The 25,921-nt window shown below is 41.2% G+C and overlaps 1 protein-coding gene across 1 annotated transcript in view; it reads right to left on the reverse strand.

Moving 5' to 3' along the window:
* The window catches only part of ano1a (anoctamin 1, calcium activated chloride channel a), a gene marked incomplete at its 5' end in the record, with an annotated part of 35,268 nt that extends 15,598 nt beyond the window's left edge, over positions 1–19,670 (reverse strand). The window contains 14 exons of the mRNA XM_083665179.1: positions 638–706; positions 1,959–2,041; positions 2,377–2,537; positions 3,219–3,353; positions 4,272–4,336; positions 5,774–5,815; positions 5,926–5,981; positions 6,245–6,296; positions 6,867–6,921; positions 9,853–10,004; positions 12,190–12,288; positions 13,839–14,177; positions 16,356–16,543; positions 19,586–19,670. Of these exons, the coding sequence (XP_083521305.1) occupies positions 638–706; positions 1,959–2,041; positions 2,377–2,537; positions 3,219–3,353; positions 4,272–4,336; positions 5,774–5,815; positions 5,926–5,981; positions 6,245–6,296; positions 6,867–6,921; positions 9,853–10,004; positions 12,190–12,288; positions 13,839–14,177; positions 16,356–16,543; positions 19,586–19,670 (1,581 nt within the window). The remainder of the gene's footprint in view (positions 1–637; positions 707–1,958; positions 2,042–2,376; positions 2,538–3,218; positions 3,354–4,271; positions 4,337–5,773; positions 5,816–5,925; positions 5,982–6,244; positions 6,297–6,866; positions 6,922–9,852; positions 10,005–12,189; positions 12,289–13,838; positions 14,178–16,355; positions 16,544–19,585) is intronic.
* Between the last annotated feature and the right edge of the window lie 6,251 nt (positions 19,671–25,921).

Below are 25,921 nucleotides of genomic sequence, written 5' to 3' on the forward strand. Positions count from 1 at the left end.
AGGAGAGAGAAGCTGACATGTATGGCAGAGGACTGCAGACAGAAACCACCACCCTGCCATGTGCTCGCCAACATGTGCTAACTGTTGTAAATAGAGACAGGGATAGGTGGAAAGCATCTAAGTATCTAGGGACGGTTAAGGGTGTGTGTATGTGTGTAACTCCAGGACACAGGTTCTTTATACTGGAAGGATGAGTTGAAGGCAGTGATATTAAAATATAGGTCATCTATGCATGGGGCCGAGTTTAGATTTGCATTCTTAGGTGACATGAAATGAGTTACAGATGAAAATAAAGGTCACCCTGGACTGTCACTCACACTGTGTTATATCATGCAAGAACAAAAATTGGAGGGGGCTTGAGCCATGAGTCAGCATAACAATGAGAGTTAGACTGATCTGCAGAGAGGGAAGAGAGGAAATGTCTGTTTCCAGTTGATGGTGGTGCCATATCTGACACTGAATGAGACAAGGTGAGCAAGACACGTGTAACAGCATCCCAGGAGCATCAGAGTAAAAAGACACTTATAATGATGCAGCAAAATATGACAAGTGAAAACTGAACAACTGATACAGTGAACAGACAATGTTAATGGATATTAAAAAAAAGAGGCATGCGAGAGAGAGGGAGAACGTTTACCTTAGACGTATGCTCCTTCTTCAAAGTCTTCTGCATGACGCGGAACTCATACTCAGCCCTCGGGTGGTCCTGGGGGAGACATGACACACATTAATGATCATAGTTTTTCACCAGTATCAGCCAAGGCCAATACATTTCCTTCAAGACGGGGGAGCTGCCATCATCCGGGTGAAATTGGCTTTTTCTTATTATTGAGTATGCAATACTGTGGTGCTGTGCCCAGAAAAAAAAACACCCACACAAAACCATGTCATCTGCTAAGGATGAGGTGTTTTAGCTTTGTGCAGTGCAGTATATACCACTAATATTTCTCATCATTTCATTTTAGAGGATGAAAATACAGTATCTATCATACAAGAAAATATGACAATGTTGGCAATATCTGTAACAGAGGATGCCGGATTTCACATGCACTTGGTATTAGGAGCACAATTAATTCCCTTGTCTGTTTATATACAATAAAAACTAAACCCTCATGTACAAGTTCAAGCAATCCCTATAGTGTAGAATGCAGCAGACAGCAACAACAGGCCTAACTGTGAGTAACTGTGACAGAAAGAGAGAGAGAAGGATTAATTAGCAAGTGTCTCTTAATTAGAAAGACAGCTCCATGGTTGGACATGCCAGACAAAAGAGAGGAGAAGTACAGCAGCAGATGAGCATGTAGCACATTCTGACACCCTGGCTGGTGGTAATGTACAGTAGGTAAGAGGGAAACAGCAGACTGTCAACTCTGCAACCACCAGCAGATGCTGCCTACGCTGTTAAAAGGTCAAGGAGAGGGCATGTTAAAGAAGCACCTTGCTAACAGCAGAGATGAGAGAGGGGGTGGGAGAGGGGGGAGTGGGAGGGAAGGAAGGAAGGGAGAGAGAGAGAGAGAGAGAGAGAATTTAGGAGGGGTTAGGAACCTTGTCAAAGAGAAATTGGTTAGTATTAGGTAACAGCTGCTGTAGCAGTATTTAGAGAATTAAATACATGAATCAGTTTCAAACCTTGTGCTCCTCCTTCAGGGAACCCCATAATATAAAACAAAGGGAAAACAACAAACACAAACAAAACTTTTTTGTTATCACAACAGATGTGATCTGGGTAGATGGCCTTTTAATACTTATTAATTAGTATACATTTAATATCCAATATCATCACTAATCTGTGCAATCTCAACAATATTTTGTGAATGATACCAACATGCAGCAACATTAAACATTACATCAGAATATTAAATACTAGGATATTTTCTGTGGGAACTTTGTATCAATTCAATATGTAAAGTTCCTTCTTATAGTGACACAATGGGCATCACACAAGGACATGGGCTCACCTCTTCCTCCTCAAAGCCAGTCAGGTCCCAGATGTAATTGAGTCTCATCTGCCTTCTCTTCCAATGCTCCATGAACATGGCCGCTACGAACCAAAACACAATTCATCCTTCATGACTACAGTACGTCACAACACTGTGCAGCTTCATAGTAAAAAAAGAGAAACATCTCTGAAACAGTGTGTAAGTCCTGCAGGCTACCATCTTATCATACAATCCAAACAATGAGCACACATTGTCAGTCAAATGCCTGTTCCAAATTGCAACTGACACTAGTGTCCCTGTAGCTGTATAGGGCTGTGCCCCTACTGTTGGTGGCAGATGGCATTGTGTGTTGGCAGGACATGACATGAGGACAGAACTGTGTGTGTGTGTGTGTGTGTGTGTGTGTGTGTGTGTGCGTGTGTGTAGGGCAGCTCACCCCAGAGGGCCATAAAGATGGAAAAGAAGACGGTGGCAGGGTTGTCAAAGAGATGGCTGGCCCTGGCAGTGCCACATGCTGTCACCAGCTTCCAGTAGCTGCAGGCACGGTCGCACAGTGGGCACATGGTGATGTTGTTCCTCGGGTCGCAAATCTCCATGCTGGGGGAGTGATAAAGAAATATATCTCAACTGCTTAACACTGATTTAAGGCAGAAATCAAATGACCAGTTTCAGAGGTTTCTGTGAAAACAATCGTGAAGGAGGAAAGAATGTACTACAGTGAAATGTTTTTATTTTATTAGAAATATCCTGATTTGATATCTGATCAAAATATGAGTCTGATCATACTGTTCCAGATACACCTCCAGGTTAGTAAAGGGGTTGTTGTGGCCAGAGTTGATGGCCAGAGAGACGCAGTGTTCTAGACACACCTAGACTCAGGCAAACAGACTGTGAAGATAACAGCCATTGCACAGGTAGGGTCCCTTACAGATAAATCTACAAATACCATGCAAGCCCTGAAGAGCCATAACAAAACATCACAGCATGTTCAAATGTGTAAGGCAGGTCTCACAATACTGGGCTTTTGACAAACGTGTTGTGTTTCTATGGCACCAGTTCCATCGATGGCAGATACCAAAAAGATGATTTATCTTGCAGTAAAGAATATGTATTCATGTCCCAAACAAAATAATGTTTACAGTGTGAAACTAAAACTGTTAAATGCATCTGTACAAGAACAATCATATTTTTTTGTTGATCTTGGACACCTGCAATAGATTAAATTGGGATCTGTGAATCGGACACTGAGTGTGTATGTGGAAGAGGGGGTCAGCGGACCTGGGTATATCATCGTCCACAGTGGCACAGCCGTACAGGAACACTATGACCCCGACGATGGCAGCAGGTATCAACATCTGAGTGTACACCCCCAGCCATGCAAAATACAGGCCAATCTTCTCCCCAAAGTATTTCCTGGAGGGGAGGAGCCAAAAAAGGTTTAGAGTGAATAAGGAGACAGTTCAGTTATGGTGGTTTGGTCATATCAACAGCAGCACTTCTAACCTAGGCTCAAATATAGTCAATGACATACAACATTTTCATCTACAGTCCTACAAGTCAGTCCAGACTACGCACATCCAAAATCACACCCCTCTAATGGCCAAGAGAACATCATCTAGGAGTTCAATTCAAGATAGAAATTCCTCAGAGAAATCTGTCCTATAGCTACACAACCTTTATTTTGAAGGCAGTCCTTCTGGATAGTAAAATATAAAAATTGGAATCTCATCATCATCATTAGGCTTTAAATAACAACTTAATAGCCTGTTCTTTGCCATATCTCATGTCCTCTCTATCATTTCAATAAACCATAGGATTGCATCAATTTCAATGAAATTATCTAAACCACAGGCCAAAAAGCAAATAATGCAAAATAATGTTTTGTCCGTAGTGATACCAATCAATCATTCATAACCGCTGTCCATGGTGCTTATATTGCGTTGCGTTGTGAAATTGCCAAGGTAAGCCTTCAGCTGTCTGTCAGAATTGTCATGGAGCACTCAAGTGTTCGCAAAGATTGTCACATATGTTCCTGAAAGTAACTTTGGTAAAACAGTAATCAAACATATTCAAGTACAGCAGTTCCAATATCCATGATATAGCACACCCTCCCTCTCATGTGTTATTGCAAAGAGGAGGGATACAATTAAGAATTTAATTGTACTGTCATAAACTCTCCTATATCCCAGTACAGACAGTAATATGACAATACAACTTTGAACTGTATGTATTGCATTATTATTGGACAGGATTCCCTCAGAGTATCTCAAGCATGCACAATACCTCTCTCTATTTCATCATACTGTATGCCAGTTTAAGCAAGTCACTTACCTGATTAGACTTATGGGTTGGTATTTGTAGAAGACACTGTAACTGGCCCATTCCTCATACAGGAGCTATGAAGATAGTAATAGAAAATAGGTTTAATCAATAAAACACAGAACACTAGGGAACCCACGATGGACAATATTGGATACATTGACCATTCAGTGCTAATGGAAACTGTGTCAGATATGGCAATTATACCCTCTCATCTTGCTTCTTATCTGCCTTCAGAAGTTCTCTTTTGTAGAACAGAGAAAGATAGATGGACTGGTAAATAATTTGTATTAATGATTAAACTGACAATGATGATGAAAGGGGAATGCATTTTGAAAATGGTAACACTGAATACCAGAAAAACGGAAATTAGGTGTCCAACACTAAGCCCTTCTATAAACAGAACATGAAATACCGCTTGGCCATTACGCGTCACAGCTGTGCTGGGATCTCAATGATATAGTGCAGCATGGGATTTGCCCAAGGCAAAGCATGCAGAGTGTGATTAAGTATACGGTAGCAGTGTGTCGTTAAAGCATAGGGACAGAATGTAGGGTGCTGCAGTCTCCGCTCTCTACACCATTTGAGAGTAGGAGAGGAGGTGGGGGGACAAGCTCATCCTCAACCACTATGATATCTGGATAGTCCTCATGGTGGGCATAAGCACTTGAAATCCACATCAGTGCAGTTCAGAGTTTCTGTTAGGAGAGGATTAGAAGATATTATATCAATGGCTCTCACCTGAAAGCAGAGCTGTATCCGCTGTGTGTGCGCGTGTTAATCACTGCAGCCTAAGGCAGCTCTGTCATATCCTGGAATCCCTATTCCTGTCAACCAGGATATTTTACTAATAAAATGTCATGCTCTTAAGGGAAAGGACATCTGATGGGCCTATCACAGTCAGAGACTCATTACAGGACAATGGCTATCTGTGTCTGTCTGTCTGTCTCCCACCCTGACTGCACTGTTCCCTAACAGAGGTTCCATGTAGCAAAACAATTAGGTGATGGCTGTGACTCACTATAGACAAAGAGACTCTCTAATATATTGTGTGCACCATGACACAGGCCATTTCTGACCAAACCAAGTTATTCCACCATACAGTAGCTAAGGTATTGGATTTTTTTCTCTGAGGTTTGCCATTTTCTCAGGGTAAATCACAATAAATCACTCCAATTTGACCAGACTGCTCCTACACCGCTCTAGGATGGAGGAGATGGGATTAATACGGTTGCCATGGTGACACTTTCAACACATACAGGATAACTATGGGAAATCCAAGAGAGCTTTTTCCCCCCCGCTGTTGCTGTAGACTTGTGTTCAGACAGCTTTAGAATAGTGCCTGAGCATACTCTTTCCCTTATCCATTGGACTTTCTCTGTCCCTAAAGAAAGCAGATGCAAATGTTGCATGACAATTTAATGTATTCACAGCTAGCTACACATATAATAGATTGGGCTCTGTACTTAGTGTTTGATTGATTGCTTATTGACATGATAATTAACTCCTCTCACCTTTCTGTCATTAGCCTCTGCGTACATGCCGTCGACATCCCCCTGCAATACAAAATCACCACGCACTGTTTCAATACTTAGAATACCAGAACCTGAGGGTAAAACTGCTGTTGGTAATGTATGTGTATTGATGAGTGTCATAATATACTCACATCATGCAGAGGGTATGCAGAGGTGTAAACGCCATTGCCAAGAAGACTTGTGATTCCTGTAAAAGTCATTTTGAAGAGGTTTATTACTCTACAAAATAAAAAACAATACTATTCATTTTGATTTGACAATATTGGTCTACTGTATTACTGGGGAGCAAGTCTTGTCTGTATTTTGTAATGGTCTTAAACTACATTCACACTTGTATACCGCATACACATATTCAAGTTCAAAAGCTTTATTGTCAATTTTTAGGGTAAAACAATATAATATTCACTTCATAGCAAGTATGCCTTATAGAGAGAGGGGGAGATGGCTTACCCATGGTGTATTTGGCTCTAGTACACCTTGTGCGTTTCAGCACTTCATATACCTATATGGGTGAGAAGAAAAGACTAGTTAGATTAGATTATTAGATTAGATTCAACTTTATTGTCATTGTGCAGAGTACAAGTACAGAGACAACGAAATGCAGTTTCGTAGTAGTGTAAAGGCTTGTATAACTGGAGAACTTTGGAAACGTCTAACACACAATAAACTGTGTATTGTAATCAACATTTTATCCCAGAATGCATCTGGAGTTTTTCAGCCTGGATGCTTTTATGACTGGGGTGTACTGTAATAATTAAATTCAAAAAGGGCAATTATTCTGTGTTGCACCATGAAGCCTGAAATAAAATAGACCTCTTGCACCTGACCATAGAAAGATAAAATGTGACATGCACTGGTAGACAAGTTCTTTTCAACTTGCAAAGCCATCTCCAAACCCATTTAGCTTCTTATTGATGTTTCTGGTGAGAGGTAAAGATTAAGCCCTCAAAGGGAAAATAACATCTAGCTTGATTGTGGTGTAGAATCCAATAAGACCTTAATTAGAAAAACAGATAATTAATTTCGTAGTGGTGTGAAGCACTGTTGTATTGATCAGTCATGCAGTACTTACTATAGAGCTCCTGGTTTTGCTGTCGAAGAACGACTCTCTGTCTGAGAGATCAAACCTGTAAATGCAAAACACAGCCTTGTGTAAGAGGTTTCTTTCTAGGGCTAAGCCTTCTACCATGAGAGTACTGTGCAATCAGGCATACAGATATCATGACAGTATGTAACAGTAACTGCCTTTAAACTAAAGTTTTGCAGTTATTTGCAGTCGCAAGTAGCTTACTGTATCTGGAATGCAAAAAGTCCTTTCCAGATGTTTTTTCATGGGCCATATTGTCACTAGCTACTAGACCAGACAGATAGGGTGATAACAGGGAGAAGATGCTTGAGCATCTCTTGGTAGCTTGTGTTAGTTAACAGGGCCTACACAGGGACCTTCACAGGGAGTCAGGAGCTCAAAATAGCCCCTGCCCTCTGTGCCCACTCTCTTGAATAAAACTATGCTTGTTTACGAGCCTTGCTCTGAACACTTTCAAATATCGAACCTTTCATACAGTACAAAATGTGTTGGTTCTCACATCCAAATGCAGATATCTCCATATCTGTAACCCTCCCCGACAGTATTAGAGGAAAGATTTGAATCACAGCAAAGATGATTTTCCACTAACATCTTGGCTGTTCAAAGCACCTCTATATTATTTCCATCTAGCACAGTAGTGCCATTAGCCATGTCAAAATGACAAAGGACACCTGAATGGTGAAGGCTGCGGGGGTAGCACAGCCATTTCAATTCCATTTATTTATTTATTTAATTTACAATATGGGGTATTGCACCTATTGCAAAGTGAATAATTGTAGATTGCAGCATATTACATAAATATATAATCAGATCTTCTGCAGATCATAATAGCATATACACAGTAGCTCACTAACTCAAATCTCTCATAACACCACAATCAGTAGGTCTATTACTGATATTCTTTCCACCTGCTAACATTGTTCTAAATTGCATTACACAACGCATAGTGCCCTGCATAAGAAATGGGACAGTGAAGCATTTCTTCTTTTGGCTCTACACTCCAAAATGTTTGGATTTACAAACATTACTATGTGGTTAAAGTAGAGATTCTCAGCTTTTATTTGATGGCATGTGTACATATTGGTTTCAATTTTTCGAAATGACACCACTTTGTATACATACTGTTGGCTATTCCCCCTATTTGAGGGCACCAAAAGTAATGGGCCAATTGCCTTGACAGGGGTTTCTGGTTAGTCAGGTGTGTTCCATGACATAATTTGTGCAGGCATAGGAGAGCTGTCTGTGTCTAGTATTGAGCAATTGGCGCTCGCATAGTTATGGCCTGAACCAAGGTACCATGAAAATGCCAAATCGCCTTGACTAATTTCTCAGCCGTTTGACCACCGATTTTGATGCCATTTTGTATGTCTGCTCACATGTCTACACATCCCCTGAATACAGACATTTTTGTCAGACCAATTTCTACACAACCAACTGGGATGCGGTGTTCGGGCCCCATCAGTTGAAGTCTCGGAGCAATGCATCGAGGCCAACTTTGTAGGTAGTATATATTTTTTGTAAATGTATAAAACATCGCATTCTCATGCCCATACACGATGTATGCTGAAGACCAAAATGCTAACTGTTTTGACGAACGCTAGTCTAACGTGAATGTTCTATGATGCTGTAAGACACAGCAACAAACACTGATGTTGGCTGCTGTGCAAGCACCAGCACTTGGCTACGATATTCGCTGAGGTCAAATCAATAAACTAAAATGTTTAGGAAACACTGTGTGGTTTGGTTTTTCAAACGTGTCTAGGGTAGCTGCTAGCTAGCTAGCGAACTCAATGCATAAAATACCAAGAATGGATGTAAAAGTTTGTTGAATTAATCGGTTTATGACTAGACACATACTTTTTACATTTGGATGTTATTGACGTCTAGTCACAGGTTGGTAGGCACAGGGGGTGCAGGGACTTAGCTTCAAAGGTAGCAGACCGCTAAACGACGACTCACATCGCATATTTGAAGACTCAGTGAACGTAAGTGTTTTTCCGGTGGCCATCTTTCGGAATGCTGACTGAAATCGGGAAATGACTGAGACAAGGTCATTCTTTCCAGTTTACTGTACCCCTATCTAGAAATAAACGGATAACACCATAATGCAAATTTGAAATATCAAATCCGCAATGTGAGCCGTTGTTCAGCAGTCTGCTACCTTTGAAGCTAAGTCCCTGCACCCCCTGTGCCTACCAACCTGTGACTAGACGTAAAATAAAGCACTGGTGAGCTCAGCAATCCCAAACAGGCTGGTGGGCCTGGTAAGGAAGACTTCTACAGTGGATGACCATATAATGCTCACCATAGTTAGGAAAAACGGAAAACAACTGTCCCACAGATCAGGAACACTCTTCAGGAGGTAGGTGTGAATATGTCAGAGACTATCATCTGCAGAATATGCCGATCTACAGAGCCTTCACTGCAAGGTGCAAACCACTAGTTATCCTCAAAAAGAATGGTCAGGTTACAGTTTGCTCAAAAGTACCTAAAGAGCCTGCAGAGGTCTGGAAAAGGGTCTTGGACAGATTTGGACTGCCATGGCAACTAGGCAGTTTTTCAGGGCCAAAAAGTTGAAAGTTCTTGACTGACCAGGTCAATCTTCAGATTTAAATCCAATTGAACAATTTCCTGATAATAAGATTTTAGACAAAAGTGCCTAAAAAAAGTTTTTGGAGTATAGAACCAAAAGAAGAAAAAATGCTTCACTGTCCCATTACTTACACAGGGCACTGTATGTCCTATTGTATTATTCATATTTCACTTTTATAACCCCATTTAACATTTTATTACCAATTGGTAGGATAGTTGTAGCCAAAACCCAAGCTTTCAGCTCCATCTCGTTGATCACATGTCAGAACATACTTAATAGTCTCTTTTGAACTAACCAGTATCTACTATCATGTGTCAGATAGTCTATTTTGTCTAAACCACTGAACCAAGCAGGACTCAGTGATGCTAGTGTACTCACAGGTGCTGCTTCTCCCTGGAAAACGGGTGGGACAGAGGCTTGACACTTTGGGGCCTGTTGGGCTCCACTTTAGGATGCAGTGGCGCCGTCACTTTGTGGATGAACAGATTGATCTTCTCCACCAGATTACTTCCCTGCTTTACCTCATATACCTGCATAAAAAAGGAAAAGGAGGAGAATACGATTTAAGAAACTAGGAGTTATGAATGTAACCCAGGTTTCTCTGAAGGAGATGAGGGAGACCCCTCACTATGGACCCCTCACTATACAACTCTGTGTACCTATTTGCTGAAACCCTATTCAATCACGCCTGTACAGGCAGAGGAGACTTGCAGGCACATAGCCCCGCCTAGTTCCGAGTGTATAAAGGCTCATGCATAGCGCACAAATCTATTCTGCTATCCACTTCACAAGCTCAGCACGAGAGGGTCAATGAGGTGAGGGGTCTCCCTCAGCTCCTTCTGAGAACCTGGATTACATTCACAACCCCTAGTTCTCTTTCACTTGACTCGGTTCAACCCCTCACTCTGGGACCCCGCAACACAACATATGGATACAAAGATTTGTACCTTTGAAAGGTAAGTGGAGAAGCCCAACTAGCTGCAGCACACATCTCTGAGACAGAGACACCCTTGAATAAGGCCCATGACGCTGCCAACTCATGGGTGGAGTGCATCAGGATGGCCACAGGGAGCTGCAACAACAATTGTAAGCCTCAACAATGGCCCCCACAATAAATGGGAGAAGCGCTGTGAAGACATAGCCCTTCCCTTGGCAGGGTTTGCAAAGCAGACAAACAACTGATCAGACCCTGAACGACGCCATCCTGACCATGTAAACACGCAGAGTGTGTACTGTATAGAGGGTGTTGATATGCTCCTGCTCCAGAGAGGAGAAGGGCGGGGAATGGAAATGGCCCCTGGCCACACTGAAACCTTAGTGTGGCCAGGGGCAAACTGGGTACGATAGCGCACGCAAGTCACTCGCATGATTGTCTGCGGCCAGGGCAAGCAACAGTGTAGTCTTGTAAAGCGGTGTACACACTACACAAAATTGACCCCGAATTCCTTGATTGAGACACTATGAGAACTTCCTAGGAAGTTCGGGACAAATCAGGGATGAAATTCAGGTAGTATCAAAGGTTCTCTGAAAACGTGCGATGATCAGTGACCTCCTGAGCAAAATCAAAACATTTTTGATATTTGATTGCACCGAATGCGCTTTCCACTCATGCCCGATGTTCTAAGGTATAGTCATTATGTGTGAAAGCCACACATCTTGAGATGGAACTTTCTCCTATATCGCGCAGTGTGTAGTCAGCTTAAGACAACATCTTGATGTCAACTTGATGTCATCTTGGGTTGGAATTAGTGAGCGCCTCAAGAACCAGAGACAGGTCCCAGACTGGACGAAGGCAGCACGTTCCCTAAAAATGACAGACAAGGGGGTGCGCCCCAGGAGTCGTCCCATCAAAACCTATATGGCACGCTGAGAGGGCAGCCAGCTAGCCTTTCACTGTGGAGAAGGCTTTGCCCTTAGTGAGCAGGTCCTGTAAGAAGGAGAGGCACTTCACCATGCACTTCCCATATCCCTGTAGAGGATTGGGCAGAAGGGAGGGGGATCAGCACCGTCATCTCCATCCCCATCGGAGAACTCTGTGTTGGAGGTGCAGCCAGATAGCTGGCTTCGTCGTCTCCCTCATTCAACTCCTTGCCAGCCTTAACCAATGGAGAAAGAGACAAAGGGGGCATCTCCAGAGGAGTCCTGCAGAGCCTCACCCTCAGAGGCGTTACACCCTTCAAGTACTTGACCCCGCGTTCAAGAACATCAGATAACCAAGCTAGGAAGTTTAAACAATTCAGTGGAATTGTGAGCACCAAGTTACCCATCAACCTTCTTGTGTTAGCGTGCTGACTTGGAGAGAAGCAGGTGTGAACAAGGTGAAAACCCTCAAACTTGGCTTACTGAGTTCTTCAGCGAATGTTAAGCTGAAACCGTAGGGTTTGAGTAGAGACAACCTAACGCCCCAGGAGAATCATAGGAACAGTTAAGTTAAGTTGCTAGCTAGCCATTGTAAATGCACTACAGTAAGCTTCGGACAGTCAGCGAGTGAAGAGTGGAACGAATAAATGAGCACATTATGCATTGCTGGCCACTAGGATACATGCCTGCAAGCATCCTCAGCCTGTACAGGCGTGACTGAATAGGGTTTCAGCAAATAGGTAAACACAGTGTGTGTCCCATAGTGAGGGGTCGAACCGACTCGACTGAAAGAGAACTAGTGCATCAACAGACTCTTAATTTAACTGATAGAGTGAGCCACAAAAAGGCCTTTACCTTTTTGGTGGGCATCTTGAGCTTCATGAACTCTGCCTCCCGACAGAGGACATTCCAGGGAGCATGGATCTTCAGGAAGCCAATCCCAGGGATTTTGGTCTAGAAACATAGATAATGTGATGCTGAAAACAAAGTAGGGCAGGAATATCCACCAAAAGACTAAGCCAAATGTTATGAAGTGTATATTATGTCTGCTTTTTTGCCTCTTTTTTTCCCCTTTCTGAGATGAAATCTGAACCCCCAGAAAAAGCTTAAGTTCAATGCAGCTACTGTAATTTCCATCACATCTGAAAATACTGCAATACTAGCATCGGTAATCACTACTTTACATCTCAGCACTGTCCCTGATGACATTGTTTTAAAACACTCTCTCTTCTGTTACTCAGCCAAAGGCTATCCACTGCTGTATCCACTTGAACAAAACAGTGTATAATAGTCTAATATATACAGTAGAGAGACATAAGTTCTCTCTCCACAATCTCCTGTAAAAAACAATGGTTATGCAAGGCCCTCTTATACACTCCTGTCGACCCAGTTCCTCACACCTCTCAGCCCACTCGAGGGTTCTGACCCGTCTGTTGAGAACACTGTAGCAGACTGCACACTGCAGTGTAATATCAAGCAGAGACAAACTTGCCAATATTCTATTCTTGGGTTCTCTATTTTGATAAAAAAATCCTCATTCATGGACGAAGGCTTAAAGGAAAGTATGTTGATCCTAAATTCAAAGAAAGCAACAAGAGGGATCAGACAGGGATGAAATCACTTTGTAAGATTGTTATTATTCTGCAGTGCTCATCCTCTCTCTAATGACACTATCTCCTTACATACAGGTCATGTTTAACATATGAATTTGTCAACGATGGCATTCTCACAGTAAACAGGTGTTTATTCTTGCAGCAATCGTGTTGCATGTGTCTCCTTTACCAATGTAATTTGTGTGAGTAGGCTACTACAGAACCAATGGTAGGCTAATTTCCTTATTAAGATTACATGTATTGCAGAGGGGAGCGATCATTTTTGGTTTTCGGGATTGGGACCTTGCTGTTTTCGGGGGTTAATATTGACAAAGGGTACCCTGCCATGCGCCTGCCCACCTTGGCCAGACAGCTGCACCATTGTTTCAGTTAATTCTAAATTCGAACGAGACCCAACCCCTGGGGTCCCATCCGATTCGTGCTGAGTCAAAGCTCTCAAAATAATGCACCCCTAGCCTATTGCATTAGAAATGCATTTCTAATAGGCCCAATTTCATGGATTAGAATTGTAAACAGGCCCTACAGCTATTGCTGTCATGTTAAAATGTGTTACAATTTTCTGAAGCACACCGCGGCCAGAGTTTGCATCGCAAATGAGGGAATGAGCTTTAAAGACACAATCCTTGATATGTTTCTGTTGTTTAAAAACAATGTATTGTAAACAATTAAAAACTATGTATTGAAATCAATTGGCATGACATTTTATTTCACACACAGGTCTCCTGACATCAACCCCATCAAGCTTGTCTGGCATGCAATGAAAGAGTACATCAGAAGGGAGGTGAAACCAAAGAAGAAAGAATTTTTGACATTTTCTGCTGTTGAGAATTTCCCTTTCCAAACAGTTGGATAAAGTTAAAAGTTAGATGCAGTTAAACACCACTACCTCACCTCCTCATCCTTCTCTAGCTCCAGACCCATCTCCCTGAGGTTGTCCTCAAACTCGTCCCGGCGGAAGCGCTTGTCATCCTCGTGGTAGTCGAGGCGGTGCTCCTGGGCAGCGATCTCGGGGTCTTCTTTGGGCGGGGGCGTGGCCCGGCTGCGCCTCATGCTCAGGCTGCGCCGGAGACTTCTGAGGATGGAGTAGTCTCCGAAGCGGGATGACTGGCGGCTCATACTGTGGGGCTTCTGGATGTTATAGGTGAGGACGTAGTCCACCCGCCGCTGGCCGTCCAGGAAACAAGGGCTCGAGGGCATCGTTGCATCCTCTGGCTTGAGGGAGTTCAGGAGCTGAAGAGAGAGAGCTGGATGGATTAAAAAAAACTCCCACAAAAGCTTTAGCCAAGTGGACAGTCAGAGCCCCTTTCATCTGAGGAAAATCAGTGCACAGCCAGGGCAGCGTACCAGATGCACAAGTTCTCCACAGGATTGGACAGATTGTTAAATCATATGGATGTAGTTCTTTGCAAGGTGTACCTAATAAAGCGGCCGGTGAGTGTCACACGACATGCCCTAATCTTAGTCATGAGTGCATAGCTGACGACCAGTGACCATAACAACTACATCCTATTTGACAGTAACACTCAAAGAGGACCATATAATAACACATTAACTATTATTTGTATTTGTCTTTGTCTGTGACCTAAAAACTAAAAACGCTTGTTTGATTATGTTAGTGTTAGTAATCTAGTGTGAGATTAGATATGGGAGCAAATTGGTCAGTATGGCTGCAAATTAAATGGAATGTTTTAGTTTAAACTCTCAATTACCAGAATCAAATCTTGTTTTTGAGGAGATGAGGACTCAGTGACGCATGCATTTTTTCCCCCAAAAATGACCTCTCTGACCTTGTGAAATTAAATGTATATGATTTTAGCTAAGGCTATGTGAAAAGGCTAGCTATAGGCTATATTGCTGAACATGTTATAAACACACACTACAACCTTGACCCTGAAATAATCATACTCCTCAGGGAAAACTCACAAAAACAATGCTAAATGCTGCAACGCTGCATACAAAGCATAATTCCCGCCTTGCAAAACAGTTCGTTTTTAAATTAAAAGATATCTTTAAATTTCTCTCCTTCCTTTTCCAATTTATTACATTTCAACTTTATTTGTTACACATAGTTAGACAGATCAGTTTCATGTGTTTAATGTGTTAATGCAAATTAAATGCCCCACCTCTATTTTTCCATTATCTGATATCATAACACTACACACAATATTTGCTCTACAATTACAGCTGTTTGCTTACAATCCTTCCATCCTAAATTGAGTATCCCTTCAGAATACACACAGGGCATTTTTGTCTTACAGAAAAAAACACATTTGATAGAGAAACATAGAGGTTTTGTTGGAGAGAAATCCCTCTACAACCATCCCACTGGACAGCAAGCTTTAACCCCCTCAGAGCAGGAAGCCACAGCAAAGGTCACTTCTCAAAGAAAGAATAGGGATGTGGTACGGTATCAACAACCAATGGAGCAGTGTTTCAGATAGAGGAACTGAGAGATCCAGTGTACTTCCTTCAACCACCCACCTCCTACAGTACGAAGCTCCTGCGAGCAGAGCAAAGGCAGCATGCATATCAATGTTGTTATTACTCAGCCAAAGGCGCCCTAATCTAGAGAGGCATGAATACAGTAGCTCACAAATTTGCATATCAACCTTTATGGCTGAACAGCTACTTGAGCAAGTCCATGATTTAACTTTCCTGCTGATTCACAAACACAGCAACATCCTGAGGGATGGGATTCAACCTCATATTCATAGGTTCACAAGTATGGTTCAATAAGTATTAGCTGAACAACACTACTACCTAATTTTACGATCGTAACGAATACGTATGTAAGAGCTATTTCAGCAGATATCTTATGTGATTTATCATTCTTATTTCAAGTCCCATCCTCACAAAAGCAAATCAATGGGTGTCTGTTTTAGCAGCAATATATCCCCAGACATCATGATCAATTAATGCTGTGTTCAATAGACTTGACTTGCTTTGAATGCTTATAGCTGTATCAACTAAATTACTCCACTATGTTAGTGATTAAGTGGAACCAGACTACTACTGCCAATACTGCTCACTGGACCATTATACACATAGCCCCATGTTTGACCTTATAGAGTCTTCACAGTAATGGGACAGAAACAATACAACCACAACACTGACATTTTGACCCTCAATAGCCCTCATGAGGGCGACTTTCTATGAGAATTCATTATTTTTTTGTACTTATGGGTCTGTTGTGAATTGTTTATCATTACACAGTAATTATACACAGATAATCATCATAATTAGGTCATTATGTTAATATTACAGAATCTCAAAACAGAGATCCCTAAAGACTAGATAGATCATCAGTAGTTCACACAATCCCATTACTACTTAATCAAAAGCTTTGATCATAAGCAAAAGAAGAAAGGGAAAGGATTCTGAATTTCCAATAAGGTGGAGACAACTTACAATGGAGTCATACTGCGCATATCTGTCATCACAATCTCTCTTAGTGTTGCCCATGTCTGGTCCCTTCTCATCGGCAGACACAGGCATGTAATTGTCATTCCTCCTCATGGTCCCGGCTGGTTCTTCCAACTCAGGGAGGAGGTTGCCCAAGCAGTTATGTACTAGGAAGGTTTTACCTAGGGGCGAACCTGTGGGGGGAAGGATAGAGATCAAGATTAGTATGGAGCAGAAGGGTTAATGGTTTATGACTATATAGACATAAATTATAATCATATTCAGGGTAAAAATGTGCATGATAAAGTAAGACGGAAGCCCATGCATGAATCCGCATTCACATGAAGCTGTATATAAAGCTACAGATGAGCCATGTTGATACTGTGAGAAAACAACAAGCAAATGCAGTCAGTCAGTGTGAAAACAGAACCTACATCTCCTACAATATCAGTATTTCCCCTAGCAAAAACACCATACAGGACTGCAGTGCTGATCCCAGAATGTTCAACTGAAACCGTTTGAATGGCTTCGTATAGGCAGGGGGGTGCAACAGCTCGACACAGACAGCTCTGCCTGTCAAAGTAATGGAGGGAGAAATGTGTGCTCCTGTATATCGTCCAGGTCAGGTGGTGCTGAGATAATGCTTCCCAGATGAACAATATGAGAAACATGAGGTCTCACCATGTGTCTCTTCTGACAAAGATCTTGGCTGACACTAGAAGGAAAGCTTCCAACGTGCTGTGGGTATTCATTTCTTAGTGCCTCCATGGTAATGTCAGATAATAATGGTAAATCACTTTACACATGAGATGTCTATTAGACATCTTGACTACATTGCTGAGAATCTCACCTGTGCTTCTTTGAGACATTGCACTCCACATGATGTATGCAAATGTTGTGTGAATGCTGAGTAATGCTGAGAATGTGAGTTTTCTAGCCAAAAGGCTCATCAAAAAGCATTGTGGCGCTTTTCCACTGTCACTTTTGGCACTGGTACATGGCCCAAAGCCTCAGACTTTGTGTTTCCATCTCTGAGAAAGACCCCAAAAAAGCCCCTAATTATTGACAGATTTATTGTTTCATTGTTTCATTTATTGTTTCAACAAGTAGTCATGCTGGATTGAGGGTGACATGCATTTCTGTCGACATTGAGTTTGCTCCTCCCTGCTCTCCCCAAGTCCTCAGAATTAACCTGGGTGGTGGAAACACAACGCACAAACAAAATCACCAGTGCTTGGGCCCAAAAAAATGTCTGCAGTGGGACCTGGTCTCTAGTGGAAAAGTGCCAGAAGTGTCAATGTGGTCCATGAATATCCCATAGCCTAAAGGCTAAATGTACCCGTTTATGGCTTGGATTTGAATTTATGTCATCCCACATATACCTGTATGAGGATATTTCTATAAATTGGTAAGATACTGAATGTACCTATTCAACATGCAGTAACTGGTCTTTGATAGGAAATCCCTGATTTGGCTTATTTTACCCTTTTTAATAGAAATATTCAAACAAATGTGCAATTGTTTGTTTATGCATGCAATATCTGCATAGCTTTTAGAGGGGAAACAATGGGACACCATCAAGAATCTGCCTATTCTTTGGAAATGATTCACAACAATATTGTTTCAGTACTATAGCACACTATAGCACCGGAGGCTAAGGACAGCCTGACCATCAAAGATTCTGATTGAGGTCCTTGTGATGAACCTTTTATGAAAAAGGGCCCTTGGGTGCACTTTAGTAGGAAAATGCTGAAATTAAATGAACAGGAGCGTAATATGGACTACAGTATTATATAAATACACTGAAAGATCCATTCAATCGAACCGGTGTTGTGCTATGTGCTGTATGGGGTAAGAGGAAAATGCATTGCAAGATTGACTGTTACTACTGTATTCAATCAAGTTTTGTTTTTCTTCTTTCAGTAAACATGGATATATTGATTGTCACTAAATGCCTTATAACTGTGAAACATGATTGTTGTTTTGACTTAACAAGTTCATTTGACTGATTGATGCACACATATCCATTATTGAGAGCTAGAGTGAATCTGTGATGGTGAAACAAATGCAACATGAGGAAGTTAGCCAATTAGATGGAAATTTCTGAGGCTGTCTGTGGGCTGCTTATCAATAGAACACCTTGCCACAGTCACGCTCTTCCTCATATTATTCTTGTTAAATGCTATCAACAACCAATCAGAATAACCACAATTCACTATAATTATTGACAACCACGTTCCATCTTCATTACTATAATTGCTGTTGTAATTTCAGACTAAAATGTTAGAGGTGACTTCAATGAGGAATGCTTAAATAGAAAGTCGTGCTCACATATGAATATCCGTCAGTGCTACTGTATCCTACTGTCCAGCTTCTCTGTATAACACAGTGAACAGAACACTTGACTTGGAATACGCTTCAGCACTGGCAGGTAAACAGAAGCTCACAAGCTTGAACATCACAGTTAATGGCAATCATGATAAATCGTAAAATCACTCTTCATAAGAAAGACGGTCATGCGATATTGTGAGCTTCTATTTTCCAATACTAATATGTATTTTTTTATTATTATTATTATTATTAACAATAATAATAATATAAAAAATACAACAATCCTCTTACCCAAAATATTAATGTGGGCTTTTATTGAAATTGAAATAATGATTGTAGGGTACTTTTCTATGCATACATACAGTACATCAAATGTACTCATTCTTATGCAACTACCAGTGGTGCGCTTTTTACCTGAGCTTCACAATTTTGAAAACAAGCCAAATCAACCATCAAAACAACAAGCTTACCAGATTCTTTAGGCCTACTATCATGATTGTTTATTTGCATCGGATCATCTTCATCCCCATATCTCTCCATTGGAACGGACTATTAAACCGGGTGATTCCAACAAATATCTTTCCTCTCTATCCCCCTCTCTCTGTGAAAACATCTAGCCCACAGTCGATATCTTCCGTGCGCCCGCGGGTTCAATGCTCTAGCGTTGCATGGAAACGTAGGGTTTCCCGGAGCGTCTCCCTGCCTCCTTTAGTAGGCGACTAATTTACTGGCTGTGATGGGAGAAAGTCCTGGTCTCTAGACTAGGTCTAATCTATGTGTTAGGAACTGCATACGCATTATGTGTGCCCTCCCACCACACGTCGTGCCAAATAGCTTTTATACTATTCAGTGCAGTCAGTGCATCAATATGATGGTCAATGTAGTGAGCTCAAGCAACAAGAGACAGCTGGTGCCGCCCACGCCACGATCTGACGGCTCCTCCAGTGGGTAGGTGTGAAGCTCTCCGTCAAAACCTAGAGGGTGTATCATGCTTGAAATACATTAATTATCATTACACTGCTTTGAAGAGCAAGACGACAGCAGCTAACAACACATATAGTAGGCTAATAAAGGAATTAAATTATTATTTGACTCGTACCAGGCTACTGAATGTTTGATCTGCGCGTTTACGGTTTTACTTCACATAAGCTAATAAACGGACAGAATACAGTATGAGCGATTGTCGATTATAAGACAATTAAATGAACCCGTGGACATCATCAGGGGAATTGTTTTCGTCCTCAGAAAAAGCCATTGCAAATTCGTTCAAATGAAGGGCATTTCATCTTCAGTCAAACGACCCCGAAGTCAGTGCCTGGAGCCGGCAACGCGTGCTATGGGTGTCCAACGATCCACTCTCTTCAATTAGTATCCAAAGAGTGACAGTCACAGATGAGGTTTTGAAAAATTACCATAAAAACTCCGATGTAAAGGGCTTACAGCATGGCAAGTTAAGACGTCCGCAAACTACATTGCTGTTATTTGGGACAATAGCTGGACAAATGGACAAGTACGGCTCCGTCTACGAGGTTTAAATAAGTCAAGAACACGATTAACATAATAATAAACCCGTCGTTATGGAACCTTCAAGTAATGTATATTTTTTAATTCAGGCCAATGGTAGGCCTCGGTTGGTAATCTGATACAGTATTTATTGTGTGGATCAACGCATTTCACAAACAGTGGAGTAGAGCAGGTGGGTCATGTTTTGCGCAATAACCAATGTTTTTTTTCTTTTTTCATCTGCCTATTTATAACTCCATGGGAGAAATGTATTCAGGAAAGTTCACCGCGGGGAGGTTAGTCAATTCACGTGAGGGCGCTCTACCGCCACAGTCTCAACGAAACTCCTGTATCTTATCAAAAGATCGTCCCCCAAGATGAGCCTTAGGATGTTTGTTAATGAAAATAGGCTTTGAAACAAGAGTACAAACCAATGATAGTTACGCCTTTACGCTGAAATAGCTACCATTAAGTATGATAATAAGGGCAAGTAGTGCCTAAACGACGATATAATTGTGGCTTGGATTTCCTACAATAAAAGTAGGCTATAAAGGGGTCAAGAAAAACAGCCAAAAAATATCACAAGTGCTTGTTATAATATATTGGATGTTGGCTACAGTCTTGTCAATGTGTAAATATGCGCATATTATCATAATGTTGCTTCCATTTACACGTGGAAACAAGAGATTAAATGGTAAGAAGATTTCTTCATTAACCCAATGTCGTCTTAATATCGCTCAAAACATAATAACTTCCACTGCAACCTGATTTACCTGATTTCCGTGAAGTCGACCGAGTAGGTCTGAAGAAAGTATATCCAATTTGAGTCCAGATACAGGTCAGCAAAACACTTCACTGCAATACCTCCTATCGAGACACACCTGTAGGTTATCTCGCCTCCCTACAAACTCTCGGTTGCTCTCACCGGGAGAATGAATTAAGGGAATCAGGAAATGTAAAATTGTTGTCGTCACCTCGCTTAACGTCTCACCAAACAATAGTAGTTCCAGTTGAATTAGCAAATTGGCTACCTGCAATCTATTGATGATTGATTAATTAAAAGCATTGTTATTACAGGTGAAGGAATGCGACCGTGGGATATCAACACATCGCGTAAAGAATGAAAACGTCTCATCTTCACACAGACATTCCGCTCTAGGCGTGTATGGACTCGTATAGACCTGTAGTGAACTAGGTGCCATCATAGTCAATCCCATGTGATCAGCGGCAGCCCTGCTCACCGGCGATTATTTTACCTATACGGAATTATTATGCATATACTGTAGGCATAGCCTAATCATCCATATCATAGGATTCTACTCTATTCTATCAGAAATCTCGAGCAAAGCATACCCTGAAAGTACACCAGAAATTCCTGTTTAGCTTGAAATACCTCATTTATCATTGATATCTGAAATAAGCCTACAATTATGAATGTGACACTATGTGAATCTTGTCAATACTTTACATGGGAATTCAATGAACATTTCAGTTGTTGCACTCCTTATGCAAGTACGTATTAGACATCAAAAAGTAAAGTATATGAAAATGTTTTCCAACCAAATGTTTCTGCAACAGCAGTGACTTTCCATATGTAAGATTTAGCTGCCCTGCAGTAGACTACTTCGGACAAAAGCAGGTGCATGCATTTATAACCACAGGCTACCCTTTATATTGGTGACTCCATTTTCTACACACTACATTGAATACTACACTGTATTCAAACTGGCCCCATTACAACGTATAGATAAAGGCTTCATGAAGCATTCATTAGCCCTTTATGAGGCCTATATAGTTGCTTCATATATCTAAGCATATGTCATGTTATTTAAAGGGTGCCTAAAGGGTTATGGGGGTCTGGCAAAAGCCTAGATGTAGGGAAGTGTTATATCACCCTTCACAATATAGTATGAAGGGTTCATTTAGCCTATACAAGGCTTATACCATCACTCACATCATGTCTGTCAAATTTATAATCTTGCGCAGACAGAACTCACATGTCTCACACTGTAAGTTAACGTCTAAGAATCCCTTGTGATATCTAGAGGAAACAATGTCTCTACAATTTAGGCTGAATACAGTGAAGGAGGAGAACCATATCTGATCCTAAACTGAAAAGTAACTAATGTTGTTTGAAAACAGCACCACCGTATTGTTACCACTCTAACCTTGAGTGACTCAAGCATAGCCTACCTATCTTGTGAAGTATCAAACCATTCTAACATGTTGAAAGGAGGCCAAGCTAAAATGTATTATTGGTTAGAGGGTAGAAGAGGATCAACTGATTGTCATGCAGCTTTTAAAACAACATTGATATATTTGTTTTGTAATCTACCTTGTCCGTTTATATTTTCAAGCATTAAACTAAGGTGTGCTGTTTCCAAAATATTTTCTAATTTGTTTTGGTGTAGTGAATGAAGTCATGTATATGTTAATGTTTGAAATTCAACACTTCACAGGCTATAGGTGTGTTCTTTTACCGTCCATTAAAAGCTAAACCCCCAACAAACCAAACTCTCTGCCCAAGCCCCATTGTCTTTTCCCCTGCACTATATTGTTGGGTGTCAGTTGTCTGACCACACCCAATGTTGAATGAGTAAAGTTGAGAGAGAACCAGCAGCAGGCCTACAATTATGTGCAGTTTATTATATTACTTTTTACTGTCTTTAGTAATACAAATGCAATTAGTATTAGTAACGACAAAATACATGTAACTAACCAGGGCAAGGGCAACAAAGGTGAGTAAAACTAGTTCTAAAAGGGATGATTTTCAGTCTCCTTCAGAACAGCTCATTGTCTGATTATAATCATCATTGATTATTGTCAATAACATCTGTATCTGCTGTAAGCTTTTAGCTGTCACTCCGCTACCTCTATCTCCTCATCTCCACAGGTTTCTCACTAAGAAATGAAAAGAGATGCTATCAGTTCCTTGGGAAAGCTACTTCTTGTACAAACTTATAGGCGTCACCCTCACTTCTCTGTGTTCACACCTCATTCCTACAACAATTGATGGGCTATGAGTGAAACGGGGCAGGCTCTGCAGTCTGCATCCTCTGTGCAGTAGCTTGAGAAAGTCCCCTCAAATCAAAACTGAAAACCGTGTTGAAAATCCTGTTTTCCCATCAAGAACCCCAGGCCCTTAGAAAGGGCAGCTTCAGTACTCAGAGGGAAGACCCCCCAGCCCTTCATTCCTGAATGACCATCATCACCAGCATAATTTCCTATCCTGATTAACGTTTGACACCAAGGATGTAGGAGACAGGGGGGACAGGAGAGACATACCAAATTAAGCACTCATGCTTAGATAGATAGATAGATAGATAGATAGATAGATAGATAGATAGATAGATAGATAGATAGATAGATAGATGCATAGACGTAACAAAGTACACAAACACAAACTATAAAAGTATAAAGGGCTTAGTATTTGGTCGACAATCCTTTGCATGCAATAATTGCCTGAAGTCTGCAACCTCTATTGACCCCACCAGACTGAGTATTTTCTCTGGTGATGCTCTGCCAGGCCTGTATTGCAGCCATCTTCAGTTGTTTTTAGGTGTTTTTGCATAAAATGCATGTTCAATTGGATTTAAATCTGAAGATTGACTTGGCCAGTCAAGAACTTTTTTAGTCACACCATTGTCTTACGTTAGATAGTGTGACACTGATCTGTCTGATAACTCGCAAGACTGGTAGTTCAGGCGATTCTGCACACTAGAATGATGACACCTGTCATAAGACAATGCAGTCACACTGGTATTCAGTACAGTATGAATGGCCCTAAGACTGATTGGACTGTATCAGAGCCTTAAGCCTTATAAGTTCCAGGACCCCAGAGATGCAACGTAAACTCATGGCATAATAGAAAACGCACAGATTTGAATGTAGAGATAGGGGAGGTTTCACTCATTTGGATAAACAATCACTATTTACATAATAACACAGCGACTGAGTTATTATATTGGCTCATATACTCTATAAATGCTCAACTGTTCACTTGCGTGAGTTCACTTACTAACTGTACTATTGTTGTGTCTAGGACAGATTTGAGATCCTGTTATTTAGCTTATACTGTATCTTATAATAATGTAACAGATTGATGTAGGCCTATTGATGACAGTATGTGAGGAAGTCTGTTTGCAGACATGTACTCATGTGACACATAGCTTCTGTTTATTCTCTATTGTCATCCACTGTTATTGTCAATTTAGCCATATTTTTCTGCCATTTACCATTCACAGCAACCAGTAAATTAATACAACCTTTTTCCCTGTCCTTCCATGTCTCCTGCAGCTTAAACTGCCCATACAATCATTTTTCTATCTGACATACAGGCCCTGTTGTTGGGAAGAGTATGTGATGACCAGTAAGCCTGTCTCAGGACTGAGGCTTTGGGTGATGTAGCCTACAGTAGAGGAAGAGAAGGAGAGGAGTTGTTTATACTTAATGAAAAATCCTCTCACTCCCTCTGGAACATTAGACACTCAGAGGACTGGACATTTTCACAAATGCTTTCTTGTAGTGAACATCTGTGTTTGTTGTCTGACCTATAATCTCCCATCACATGCATGCACGCTCGCACACACACACACACACACACACACTTTGCATGGATGATAATAGTTCTGCTAAACAATAAGAGATGGGTAGGGATTGATTGTTGTATGCTACTAGTGTTCCTCATTTTTGATACTCTGAACATTCACACTCTGAAAGAAGCTCTACAGCACACAAAAATGACTCACAGATGCTGTGAAATTGCTTTCATATCATTTCACTTCTGATCAATTAAGTGAAGGCTAATTTGTCAGTTATGAAGTCAGAAGGAATAAACAAATGTTGTGATTGTGGCAAAGTCATCAGTCGTAACTGGGAATAACAGTTCTGTATGTTAATACTTACCAAAGAGATATGAAATGCTGTAAAACTCACATGAGCCCCACAGAGATAACTGTAAAATTCCTGAAAAGATTTCTCAGTATTTTTAGTCTGACCCCCATTTATACAGGCCTTGATTTACCATGATTTATCCAGAACACCACGTTTACACACATCAGTGCAATACAGGTAGGGGAGATTTGAGGAGGGGTGGAATTCAATGCAAATGCAAATGAGCAAAGATTAGAGGGGCAAAGTACAGGGTGGAATTCAATGCAAATTCAAATACGTGCATTTCACCTCTGCCCCATTTACACAGACCCCAGATCGTCTTTTTACTGGGACCATAGGTCTGCCACGGGTAAAAGATTTAATTGTATGCCCTACCTCAGGTCAGTTTACCCAGACAATAGTACCAGCAAATGACATGCCTCTGTGTAAACAGGGCTAAGATGATTAGTAATATCACTCTAGTCTACATTGTATACTATCGTAAAACAGAGATATGTTACTATACCTAGTTTCCCTGTGTGAGTCCTCCTCACAACAACACTCATCCAAAATAAGTCCATTAACTATTTCCCATGCACTGTCCTCTTCCTGTTGTCCCTCACACATCCTGTCATGACAAGGCTGAAATTAAAACAAGCTGGCAGATAGCTGACCCCTCCTTTAGCACACAGTGAGAGTGAGGGCACTTTCTCACAGAAAGAGAGAGTGGCAATCAAGACTGATAGAGTCCAGCTGAATATGGGGGTGTGTTTCTCATTTGGAATGGAATCAGACAAAAGATATTACTGTCCTTAAAATGCAGAGATTATATATGAGCCTGTAGTGTAGAGGCTGTGTAATAGAGA

This window comes from Argentina silus (assembly GCF_951799395.1).
Source record: "Argentina silus genome assembly, chromosome: 2".
Lineage (NCBI taxonomy): Eukaryota > Metazoa > Chordata > Actinopteri > Argentiniformes > Argentinidae > Argentina > Argentina silus.